Source organism: Narcine bancroftii, chromosome 13 (assembly GCF_036971445.1).
Source record: "Narcine bancroftii isolate sNarBan1 chromosome 13, sNarBan1.hap1, whole genome shotgun sequence".
Lineage (NCBI taxonomy): Eukaryota > Metazoa > Chordata > Chondrichthyes > Torpediniformes > Narcinidae > Narcine > Narcine bancroftii.
The window spans coordinates 59,645,587-59,658,406 of record NC_091481.1 but is presented as its reverse complement, the minus strand read 5'-3'; the positions used below and the strand labels follow the sequence as shown (position 1 = coordinate 59,658,406).

The following is a 12,820-nucleotide window of genomic DNA, read 5'->3' as shown; positions in this document are numbered from 1 at the left end:
AGCCTTATCCTATTCCCTCTGGTATCGGACTCCCCCAACCATAGGAAACATCCTCTCCACATCTGCTCTATCCCATCCTTTCAGAGCTTGATTGGTTTCTGTGAGATTCTACCCCCTCCTCCCTTATTCTTCTAGACTCCAGTGAGACCTAGCCCCTTTGATCGACTGCAGCCAAACTACAGCATTGTACCATTCCATCGTGCCTTGGCCAATCAAGGCAACAGTCCTGCAAAGCCTTGTAATCAGCTTATTTGTCCGACAGCCTTAAGGGATTCTATGGACATGCTCTTCAAGATTTGTCGTTTTGGTATCAGATTCAGATTTCAGATTTATTGTCAGAGTACATACACAACATCACATACGACCCTGAGATTCTACTTCCTGCAGGCAAGGCTGAATTACCACTTATTGGTCATGCATAGGAGATTTACGAAAATGTTGCTGGGGCTTCAGGGTTTGAGTTACGGAACAGTTGAGCAAACTGGGACTTTATTTCCTGGAGTGTAAAAGATTGAGGGGTGATTTGATAGAGGTATTCAAAATTATAAGAGGGCAAGATAGAGTCAATGTGGACAGGCTTTTTCCACTGAGAGTGGGGGAGATTCAAACAAGAGGGCATGGATTGAGAGTAAAAGGGGGAATTTCTTCACACAGAGGATGGTGGATGTGTGGAATGAACTTCCAGCAGTGGTGGTAGTAGCAAGATTGGTTAATATTCAAGGAAAGGTTGGATAGGTATATGGATGGGAGAGGTGTGGAGGGTCAATAGACAATAGACATTAGGTGCTGGAGTAGGCCAACTGGCCTTTCGGATCATGGCTGATCTTTCTCTTTCAATAACCAATCCCAGTCTTATCCCTGTAACCCTTAACTTCCCTGTCCCCAAGAGCCTTATTCAACTCTCTCTTAAATCTATCCAATGAATCCACCCCCACTGCCCTCTGTGGCAATGCATTCCACAGATCCGCAGCTCTCTGGGTAAAAAGATTTCTCCTCATTTCTGTCTTCAATGGCCTTCCCTATATTCTTAAACTATGCCCTCTAGTCCTCGTCTCTCCCATCATTGCGAACATGTGCTCTGTCAATCCCTTTGATAATCCTAAATACCTCAATCATTTCTCCCCTCATCCTTCTAAACTCCATCGCACATAATCCAAGTCTTTCTAACTCATCCACGTATGAAAATCCTGCCATCCCGGGAACTAAGCTTGTAAATCTGCACTGCACTCCCTCTATAACTAGTATGTCCCTTCTTAAATATGGGGACCAGAACTGGACACAATACTCCAGGTGAGGTCTCACCAGGGCCCTGTACATCTGCAGGAGGGCTTCTCTACTCCTATACTCCAATCCCCTCTTTATGAAAGCCAACATACCGTTCGCCTTCTTCACCGCTTGCTGAACCTGCATGCTAGTTTTCAATGACTGGTGAACAAGTACACCCAGATCCCTTTGCATTACCCCACTCCCCAGCTTAACTCCATTTAAATAATACTCTGCTCTCTTGTTTCTGCCTCCAAAATGGACAACCTCGCATTTGATCACATTAAACTTCATCTGCCATTTTTCCTCCAACTCCCCTAATCTGTCCAAGTCCCCCTGCAGGTGCAAAGTAATTGTTAAATTCCTCATCCATCTCCATGTCCCCGTTTTCAAGGGCCCAACTTTGGCTCTAACCAATTTCTTCCATTTAACATATCTGAAGAAGCTTTTGCTATCCCATTTTATATTACTTGCCAATTTGCCCTCGTAATTCATTTTCCCCTCCTGAATGACTTTCTTAGTTTCTCTCTGTTGGTTTTTAAAGGCCTACCAATCCTCTAACCTCCCACTCTGCATTGCCATCTTTTAGATCTGATACTGCTCTTGATTTCCTTTGTCAACCACAGCTGACATTTGCTCTTCGTAGAGCCTTTCCTCCTCCTTGGAATGAATATATTCTGAATCCTGTGAAAAATGTCTAGAAATACCTGCCATTTTTTCCCAGTTGTCCTTTCAGCTAGAATGTCCTTCAACTTTATTTTGGCTAGCTCCTCCCTCATAGCTGTATAGTCACCCTTATTTAGCTGTAGCACTAAGGTTTCTGACTTCCTTCTCTTCTCCCTTTCCATTTGCAGAATAAAAGTTATCATACTATGGTCACAATAATCTAATGGCACCCCTACCTCAAGGTCCCTTATTAACTCCATGTCGTTGCACAGTATCAAGTCCAGAATCAACTCCCCCCTGGTAGGTTCCATCACAAGCTGCTCCAGGAATGTATCTTGGAGACATTCAATAAACTCATTCTCTAGCATTCCCACATCTACTTGATTTTCCCAGTCCACTTGCAAGTTGAAGTCACCCATAACTACTGTATCACTCCCACTCTGACAAGCCATTTTCAATTCTTTATTTATACTGATTCCCACATCTGAGCCACTGTTCAGAGGTCTGTATATGACCTCCATTATGGTTCTTTTGCCTTTGCAATTACTCAACTCTATCCAAACAGACTCTACTCCACCTGATTCAATGTATTTCCTTTCCATCACCTGAATTTCATTCTTCACCAACAGAGCCACTCCACCTCCTCTACCTAACTTGCTGTCTTTTCGATAGGACGTATATCCTGGAACATTAATTCCCCAATCCTGTCCCTCCTGCAGCCATGTCTCCGTTACTCCTATAACATCATATCCTCCAATGTCCATTTGCGTCTCAAGCTCATCCATTTTATTCCTTATACTCCGTGCATTCATATACAAAACCTTGAAACTGTACCACCCTGCTCTCTCCAATTTTCTACCTGACACCCTCTCTGAAACACTCCTATCCCTCTTTGCTCCCTCCAGATTTGAGATTTCACCAACTATTGGAACTACCCCTATGTTCTCCTTCCTATCCATTTCCCTATCAGTCTGGTTCCCCTCCCCCTACCAATTCAGTTTAAAACATATCCAACAGCATTATTAAACCTTGTTGCAAATATATTTGCCCCTTTTGGATTTAGGTGCAACTCATCCTTCCTGTAGAGGTCATGTCTCCCCCAGAACAGATCCCAATGATCCTTGAACCCAAAACCTTGCACCCTGCACCAATCCTCCAGCCATACATTTAATTTTCTGAATTTTTTCATTTTTGCCCTTTCCCTCACGCAGCATCGGTAGCAATCCTGAGATTATGACCTTGGAGGTCCTGCTTTTTTTAATCTCTGTCCTAGCTCACGGTACTCCCTCTTCAAGATCTCTTCTCTTAATTTGTCAATGTCATTGGTACCCACGTGTACCAGGACGTCCGGATGTTCACACGTTCCTCTCAGAATACCATGAACCCCATCTGAGATATCCCGCACTTTGGCTCCTGGAAGGCAACATACCATGCGGGAATACTTGTTGGGTGCGCAGAACCTTCTGTCGGTTCCCCTGATGATGGAGTCCCCAATGACCACCTTGTCCCTCTTCCTTGCATTCTGCACCGCTGGCTCTCTTGATCCAATCTCAGACTGGTCATCTTTTGCCTTTGCAATTACTCAACTCTATCCAAACAGACTCTACTCCACCTGATTCAATGTATTTCCTTTCCATCGCCTGAATTTCATTCTTCACCAACAGAGCCACTCCACCTCCTCTACCTAACTTGCTGTCCTTTCGATAGGAAACATCATCCAATACAATATATATGTTGCTAAGACGAGTAGCCACTGGAGCGCTCTCTGCTGACTGAGCAACCTTCCTCCCACCTTTGACAGTAGTCCACTTACCTGACTCCCCCAGTCTGGGGTTAACCACCTGCTTGAAAATCATGTCAATAACTTCCTGCCTTTCCCTAGTAAGCCTCAGATCATCACGTTGCAAATCCAGCTCTTTAATTTTATCCTTTAATAGTTGTGTCCCGGTGCCCCCCTTGCATCCATGCACTCTGGGGACTAGGTGGGAGATGATGTTCGGCATGGACTAGTCGGGCAGAACTGGCCTGCTTTGGTGCTGTAAATAAGAACTGTAAACAGATAATGTAAAGAACTGACTCTGCAATACAGAGAGAAATCATTAAATTGCCCCAGTAAGAGTCCTTTAATGAGATCCTGATCGAGTTTGCCGTTGAGGAGTCTGATGGTGGAGGGATAGCAGCTGTTGCTGAACCTGGGGGTGCAAGTCTTGTGGCACCTGTACCTCTCTCCCAATGGCACCAGCGAGAACAGAACCGGGTGCTGGGTGGTGAGGATCCTTTGGTTAATGTCTCCAAATATGTCTCTCACCCCCTTCCATGCAGAGTTCATTTTGCCACTCTCCTCTTCCACTTATTTCCCCCTGTAACATTCCAGTCCCACTCGAGAGTCGTGGTGATAGGGCGGCTTGGACTGCCAGCTCCCAGCTCCGAAGCCTCCAGGTTCACTCCTGACCTCAGGTGGTGTCAGTGCGGAACCTACACCTTCTCCCCGTGACCATATGCAGTCTCGCAGGCCACTGTGAACTACCATGCGGTGAAGGGAAATGACAAAGGAGTCATGTGAGAAAGAGTCCACTTCAGGGGCCCACCGGAAAACAATGAGAGGAGGATTGGCACTGACGGGGTTGGTCTGCTAGAAGCTGGAATAGACCTGTTGGGCAGAATGGCTTTCTGCATTACTCTAACTTGTCATTGCTCCCAAAATTCGCGGATCTGGAAATACAGTTCTCTCGCCCTTCAATATTTATGGTGAAATGCAGTTGCTTGGCGAATCTGCATCAGATAATTATTTCACCGAGCACATTGGACAAGAGAATCTACTCTTTTTTCTCCCTGCTCACCGTCTTTTCTTCCCAATCAATCAACGCCCTGTCATCCCATCTTTTCTAAGTGGTCAGGATGTTATAGAGCAGTGGTTTTCAAACCTTCTCTTTCCTCTCACATTCCTCTTTAAGTAATCCCTACGCCGCGGATGCTCTGTGATTAGTAAGGGATTGCTTACGGTGGGAAGGGAAGGGAAGGTTGAGAATCACTGCTCTAGACTAGAGGCCTCCACAGTGGTCAATATCGACCCCCAGGGGTCAATGGAGCCATCTAAGGGGTCGAAAGGGGGTTGATAATTCCGGGGGGCACGATTTAAAATAGCACTTCCATGCCCCCCAACTGTCCAACACATGGAATGGGGGAGGCTTTCCTGCCATGAACCTTCGTGCGCTGCCATCATGCTTCCCCCCCCCCCATCGCGCCAGCCGGCCATGCACAGCCTGTGGACCCCGGGGCATTGCGTTCAGCAGGTAAGTGCCGTTTCTGCCCTTAATTTGCCCTCCATTTGGGGGTGTAGGGCCTAAATGGAGGACATATTAACGTGACAGAGAACAAGCTGGATTGTCTGGCCTAAAACTGGATGTCTGGCCACCCTACTCAGCTTCCCCCCCCCCAACCCCTGTCAGGATTCCATGCCTGGGGGTCAATGAGAGACCACGTAGTCCCTGAATGGTCTAAAATGTTTGGAGACCCCCTTCTCTAGACCCAATTGTTACTGAAATATTTTGCTTGAGAAAAATTGACATTGGCCTATTTCCTTTGGAGTCATGAAACCAATGCCAAGTAAATTTACACCCGACGCACTGAGCTGCAGAGTCCCTCCCCCCCTCACCTTACCTCCCCCCTCTTCACTTTTTCCCTCGTCACCTTCCCCCAGCTCTATCTCTCCCTTCCCTAACTCCTTTTGCACACTCATGAAAAGTTCTCACATTTCTGCTTATTCCTTGAAGAAGGTCCCAGGCCTGAAAAATCAGAGATATATCTTTGTCTTTTATGGACACTGAAAGATTGGCTGAGTTTTTACTCAGCAGGAGCTGATGAAGCTTCAAGCACTGGTTGAAACTAGCAAGACAAATGTTTGTCCCCTCTAGAAATGAGAAAGCTGAGGGGTAATTGAAAATTGTGATTAAAATACACGGTAAACGCTGGAGGAACTCAGCAGGTCTCTCAGCGTCCATAGGAGATAAAGATATATTACCGACATTTCAGGCCTGAGCCCTTTAGACATGCATACAGCATGGTAACAGGCCATTTGAGCCCATGAATCTGTGCCGCCCAATTTATACCCATTAACCTACAATCCCGGAACCCCCCACCCCGGAGAAAACCCATACAGAATGTACGTATGCCCTACAGACAGCATGGGATTCGAACGTGGTCTGGTCCCGATCGCTGGTGCTGTAAAGGCGTTGTGCTGACTGCTACGCTGACCCTACAAGATACAAGCAAAAAACATGAAGGTGTCAGAATAAAGACTGAAGGATGGGAGGGGGACAAATCCAGATCAACTGGCGAAGGGTGTTAATTGGGACAATGATGAGAGGAGAGGTGAGAATTGATTTTGGCTCTGTGAAAGGAAACAGAGGGAAAAGGGAAGAGGAGGAGAAAGAGAGAGAGGGGGATTGAGAGAGAAAGAGAGAGAGGTGCACTGAGGTAGCAGCAAGCACAAACTCAGAAAAGACTGTACAACAGGCTTTATTCCAGTAAATGTTCATGCCTTGGTGGGTCCCTGTGTGAGTGGCTCAGGAGGGGCCGGCTCAGGTCTATATTCAGGTCGCCTTATTGTCAACCGGCCAGATGGAGTCAGCTCCTTAGGTGGTCTTTCTGCAGTTACAGAGATCGCCCCCTGCAGTCGGCCTATGGTCATATCACCACAGAGAGAGAGAGAGAGAGAGAGAGACAAGAGAAAGAGAGAGTACAATCTGGGGGAAAGGCGACAGAGGAAGAAGAGTTGGGGGGTGGGGGTAACAGAAACCTCAGAAGTCCATGTTAATGCCATCCAGTTGGGGAGTGCCCAGTCAGAAAAGGAAATTATTTTACTTCAATTCGCAGGTTGTCTCAGTCTCGCATGAGACAATGGACAGACACGTCAGTGAGGGAAAGGGGCAGGGGCTGAACTAGGAAATCTAAAATCGTGAACTGGCCTTGTTTTAGAAATTATGAGGAAGTCATGAAATGAAAGGCCATTCAGCCCTTGTAATCTCTGCTGGCTTATAATCTAGATCAACTTCAGGATAGGTAGGTTTTATGTCGTGTACGAAAAATTATGAGGGCCATAGACAACGTTCCACTGAGGTTAGGTGATACAAGAACTAGAGGGCATAGGTTAAGGTTGAAAGGTAAAATGTTTAAAGGGAACATTAGGGGGAACTTCTTTGCGCAGAGAGTGGTGGGAGCGGGGAACGAGCTGCCAGCTGAAATGGTGAATGCGGGCTTGGTTTCAACAGCTTAGAGAAAAATGGATGGGTACATGGAATATAGAGATATGAGCTGGGTGCAGGTCATTGGGACTGGGCAGAATAATAGTTTGGCACAGACTAGATGGGCTGAAGAGCCCATTTCTGGGCTACAGTTCTATATGTTGAGAATATTGAAAACCAGGGGCCAGATATTAAAGTTTAAATAAACCCATGAGTGAACTTTCATTACTCTGAGTGTACCAGGATATGTGCAAGGAAAACCTTTAAGGGGAAGATGGAGAAAGGTACTGACAGGGAATGGGTGCCTGGAGCATAGTATTGGCTCAAAGCAATGGCCTGATCTTTCGGGCGGCCTAGTGAGTGTTGTAGTGAGCGCAGTGCTACTCTTAAAGGGATGGTATAATATCGAATATAATATTATATATAATATGATTCATTGAGTCAAAAATTAGATGATACTTTCTTTTCCCTTTTTTGGGTTTAATTTTGGGGGGAGGAGAAGGAGGAGGGATGGGGAGAAAATGAAAAATGTTATTATATATGTATGTAGCTTTGAATTGTTGTGACATTAAATAATATTTTTTTAAAGTTAGCACAGCGTTGCTACAACGCCCCGCTGCCATCTGTCAGGAGATATTACGTTCTCCCTGTGTCTGCGTGGATTTACCTCCAGCCGCTCCAAAAGTCGTACCGGGGTTGCAGGTCATTTGGGTGTAACTGGGAAGCCTGCGCTCTTGGGCCGAAAGGGCCTGTTACTATGCTGTATGTCTAAATTAAAAATTGAATTAAACATTGCAGGTTGATTTCTTTGAAGGCGGCCATCTGCGCAGTCTTGTCCTGATCTTGTCTTTGTCTTGGTGCTCTTTTTCAGGGGATATACAGCTGCATTCATGGAGTTCCCATCGAGGACAAGCAGTCATGCATGGACTCGCCCACTGCCACGGTGAACGACACTCACTCCAACATCATGCGGCTGCTGAGAACGGCTAAGAGCATGGCCAACCTGACAGGGGTCAACGGCACCCATTTTGGCTCGCCCCAGAGCGCGCTGGACTTCATCGGGCACGACCCGTCCATCTTCGACGTGTCAGAGCACCGGAGGAGTTTTGCCCACTCGGACTGCAAGTCCTACCAGCCCGACGACAACCTCTTCAGCGACTATATCAGCGAGGTCGAGAGGACGTTTGGCAACCTGCACGCCAAGGACACCAACAGCATTTACCAGGACCATTACCACCACCACCGGCCGCACAGCATCGCCAGCACCAGCTCCCTGGACATCCCGTATGAGTGTGACAACGCTATGTTCGGCACTCAGGGCCGCACCCTGCCCAGGAAGCCCTTCGAGATCGGTCTGCCCCTGAAACATGCGCAGGGCCACCTCAGCGACAGCTACGAGAACCACAAGTACCTGTTCAAGAACGACCGCTATGCCCACGACGACCTGATCCGCTCCGATGTCTCGGACATTTCCACCCATACCGTGACCTATGGCAACATCGGCAATACCAAACGGCGCAAGCAGTACAAGGACAGTCTGAAGAAGAGGCCGGCGTCCGCCAAGTCACGCAAGGAATACGACGAGATCGAGCTGGCCTACCGGCGCCGGGCACACACGGCAGACCGGAAGGGACGCTTCTTCAACAAGGACAAGCTCCGCGACTTGTACCACGACCAGTTCCGTTGTGCCAAGGACAGCCAGGCCCGCTGGCAGCACGTCGACCTGACCGAGTTGTACCAGGGCCATGGCGGGGGAGGTGACGAGTTTGGCAAGCACGAGGTGGCACGCCTAGCCAGGCCGCACCACCTTCACATGGCCGAGTTCGGGCCTGGGCCTAGCCAGTCTCAGGGCAGCCTGTGGGACAAGGCCGATTGGGCCGGGCAGCAGGCCGAAGCCTACTGTCGCAACTGCCCGGCCAAGCTGCATAACTACGGCGGGCAGGGCGCGGGCAGGGGTTCCTGCCACTGGTGCGAGGCCTGCAAGAAGGCGGCCACGCTGTATGACATCAGCGAGGACAACTCGCTGCAGGAGGCCGAGCACTGCGGCAGCTCTGGCCTGTCCAAGTACCAGAGCCCCAGCGACCTGGCCAAGTCTGCGAGGCGTGGCCGCAGCAAGTTGAGGCGACAGCACTCGTACGACACCTTCGTGGAGTTGCAGAAGGAGGAAAGCGTGGCCGTGACGCCCCGCAGCGTCAGCCTCAAGGAGAAGGACCGCTTCCCCGAGGGCAACCCCTACGCCCACCTGTTCGAGGCGCCGCTGGAGGCAGCCTTCAGCAGCAAGGCCCCGGCGCATGAGCAACGCAGCCTCAGCCGCTACCCGCTCAGCAAGTCCCTTTACCCCGACCGTGTCACCCAGAACCCCTTCATCCCCACCTTCGGTGACGACCAGTGCCTCCTGCATGGCACCAAGTCGCATTTCAAGCACCCGGCCTCCTCCAAAGGCCGGGTGCCGACCTCGTCGGCGCTGGGCACCCGGTTCACCAAGGACATGTGCCTGGGCGGTCAGACAGCAGTGTGCATGGCTAACAATAAGACTGCCAGGCCCTTCAACGGCTCCAGCAATGGACACGTGTATGAGAAATTGTCCAGCATTGAGTCGGATGTCTGAGGTTTGGGCTGCTTAGGGTCTCCTGCTCTGAAACACACGCTGGAGTTCCAGATCAGCCTGCTCTTTTCTACTTTTTAAGTTTTTGATCTTCATCCAGAACATCAATGGTCTTTGTTTTATCAGCAATGTCATTATGGCAGTGAAATGGAATCCATGATGAACGTTAAGTCTGGTCCAGTACAATATGGCAAAATTCTAACTGCATGTCAATTGTATCGTTACATCGGGTGATGCATTTTTGTGTAGGGTAATGATTATTAATAGAGTACATATTCATATCAGTGTCGGTACTGTACAGTTTAAAACCTGTTTTACCCCACATTCACCACTGAAGACCCTATATGGCTTCATTCCGAATGCCTGGTAATCAGCCTTTGAGACCCTCAGCTGCAGTCTTCCTTGCAGAAGTGGAGATGGGTTGCGGTGATAAATCTTGGAACGTTGGTGTGTATGCGTGCCGATGTGTGCGTTCGCGCGTGGGTGTGGGTGCGCGCGCGCGTGTGGGTGTGCACGCGTGTGAATCACCGCCGTGTCCGTTGACCACGAGAGTGTGTCGCGCGCTCACATTCGCGCACGGCCCACGGACGGAGCGTCGCGACATCGGGGGGACTCGATAACAATCATTGGCGCCCACGGTGAGGGTGACGTCACGGTGAGTTTGACGTCACAGCGACAGCGAGGTTACGTTGGTAAGCAACTGCTGGTCCTCAAGTCCCAGCAGCCTTGCGGTGGATTGTCTGAGCTGGGTGATCATGAGATGCAGGTATTTATGCTACAAGATTTAGTTATGATTTCAGTCATAATCCGACCGATAGATAAGGATAAATCCTTGCTCCCAGGTGCAGACCCTTCCTGGTAGCACGTGAGAAAACATTGTGGTAAGTGACACTGTTATTGCCCAATGAAATAATTCTCATCAAATGACATACAATTAACTTATTGCTTTATATTTGCTGGTCTTTCCGTGAAGGAGTACTGGTAGCTTACGATCAGCATGGCAATGACTCCTTTCCATTCCATGGGTCTAGAAGATCATTTCACCACATTAGTGCCTCATGATAAGAAATTTCATTGCAATGAAATGAAACATGATATTGCACTACAGTCTCGTATTTCTGATCAGGAATTAGCAGTGTGATGGCATTTCAGTGATGCTCAATAACCCGTGGGAGAAACTACGGGAATATCCTTGCCCCCCATCCTCCAGTAAAACACCAAAACTGTGTGACAGGCGCCATCAGCTGAGGCATGTTCTCTCCTTGGTTAGAGAGTGTTGTGGTACTGCCAACCGTAGCACACCTCTGAGTGTAATGCACGATTTTAGGGCATTGAACAAATTATAGCAATGGGGGTGAACTTTGACCTGCCTGGTCTCTTCCCTCCCCACCCCCCCTCCATCTTTCTGTGGATTACAAGGTCCTCTGGGATCTGTGGGAACAAATGAGACAGACCCTTAGTCCTTCTGGTAAGGATTAGTGTTTGCGGACTGCGAACGGGGGAATCTCTGGCCATGCTGATAGGCTCTTTCCTAGCCATAAGCTGGCACTAACTCATGCTAGCCATTTTTTTTAAAATCTGTATTTCACATGAATGATGCAGCTTGAATCCAAGTTTCAAAGGAACTTACGTGTCTACCAATGATGTCAAAAGATCTGGTTGAATGTCAACCTCGGTTAAGGTTTCTGATTAACTGACCAGGTGTTTGCACTTTGCAAGATAGTCCTTGCTCCCGATCTGAGTCTTCGGGCAACCAACACATTATTCAGACCTGAGAGAGTCCCTTTCCTGCCTTCGCCTCCCCAGTTGACAGCAGATCCGATCAGAGCGCAAGCAACTTGCATCTGACGAAAGGCATCTGTTAAACTTACAAGTTTCACGGTGATCCCGTAACCAATAGGTGAACTGGAGATATTATGGGTAAGCCCAGTGATTATGGGCATTGGCTTGTCAAGAGCGTTTGGCTGAAAGATTAACCAATAGAACAAAGTTTTACATTGGAACGGTTGTGGTGATGTTGAGAGATTTTGATGCATTGATTGCTGCAATGTTATTGGCTTGAGTGACTTCTGGTAACTCTGGACAACAATTTTTTTTTTCCAAAAGGTTTGCTTCCTGATAAGAACATGGTGATTGTAATAGACAACTTCAAGCTGAACACAAAGATCTGGTCACATTTTCTGTATCACGTCGGAAGCTGGAGAAACATTCAATTAGCTTTTATTGAATTTGCCCTGTTTAATCGCTTAATGACGCTGGCACGTTGCGTTCGTTCAACTGACCTAAAAATGTTTTACTGCTGATTTCCATTTGTACTCAGCATCTGATGCCCCTCATGTCAGTGCCCAACAATAGACGGCTGGCTTTGATGGATTCCAGTGGCCCTGATACGGCTTTCCCAAGGTCACAATGTCCTGGTGAAATCTTTCACCGTGGCGGCAGGGAAGACGTCCAAGTGCGAATGCAGAAAATTCAATGACACGTTGCACTTCATGCTTGAAGTAGACTTAAAATATGACAGGAAATCACAAGAATAGATTGTATCTAATAAATGGTACACGATAGGAAGACTTTTAAGGTGATTTTCAGGATCGGCTCTTCCCACATCCATAAAATGTACCTCGAAGCATTCAGGAAGCAAAATTTTTATTGTCCAGTGTTACTGTCGAAAGGGCAGCATTTATGCAACTGTGGTTGGAAGAGGTTTCAGTTTGTTTTAGGAAGGGCATTGAACATCATTGAGAAAAGGTGTTCAGTGAAGGAAACAATGCCAGCTGACTGGGTATTCTCAGTCCCTTGTAGATCCTGGAGTGAGTGAGGTAGGGGTCCCACAGTCCAAACGCTGAATCCAGGGCTGCTAGTGTCCTCCGAGTGCCTCGTTGGCCAAGTGAGCTCATTGAGCAAACCAGTGGCGAGGATCCATGGTTCGCGTTGAATTTTGTGATCATAAAGCCCAGGGAAATAGGAAAGCTTCTTCAATGTTCTTTCACAGATACAATAGACCTTATGTTTGCTTCCTCTTCTTTGCTGTTGTGCACTTCCC

The 12,820-nt window shown here is 48.0% G+C and overlaps 1 protein-coding gene across 1 annotated transcript in view; it reads left to right on the top strand.

The window, feature by feature from the left end:
- LOC138748644 (glutamate receptor ionotropic, NMDA 2B-like) overlaps positions 1-10,198 on the top strand; it is a 29,705-nt gene extending 19,507 nt beyond the window's left edge. Inside the window, exon 7 of the mRNA XM_069909181.1 lies at positions 8,044-10,198. Coding sequence (XP_069765282.1) covers positions 8,044-9,780 — 1,737 coding nt within the window. The 3' untranslated portion in view covers positions 9,781-10,198. The remainder of the gene's footprint in view (positions 1-8,043) is intronic.
- Positions 10,199-12,820: the final 2,622 nt, after the last annotated feature.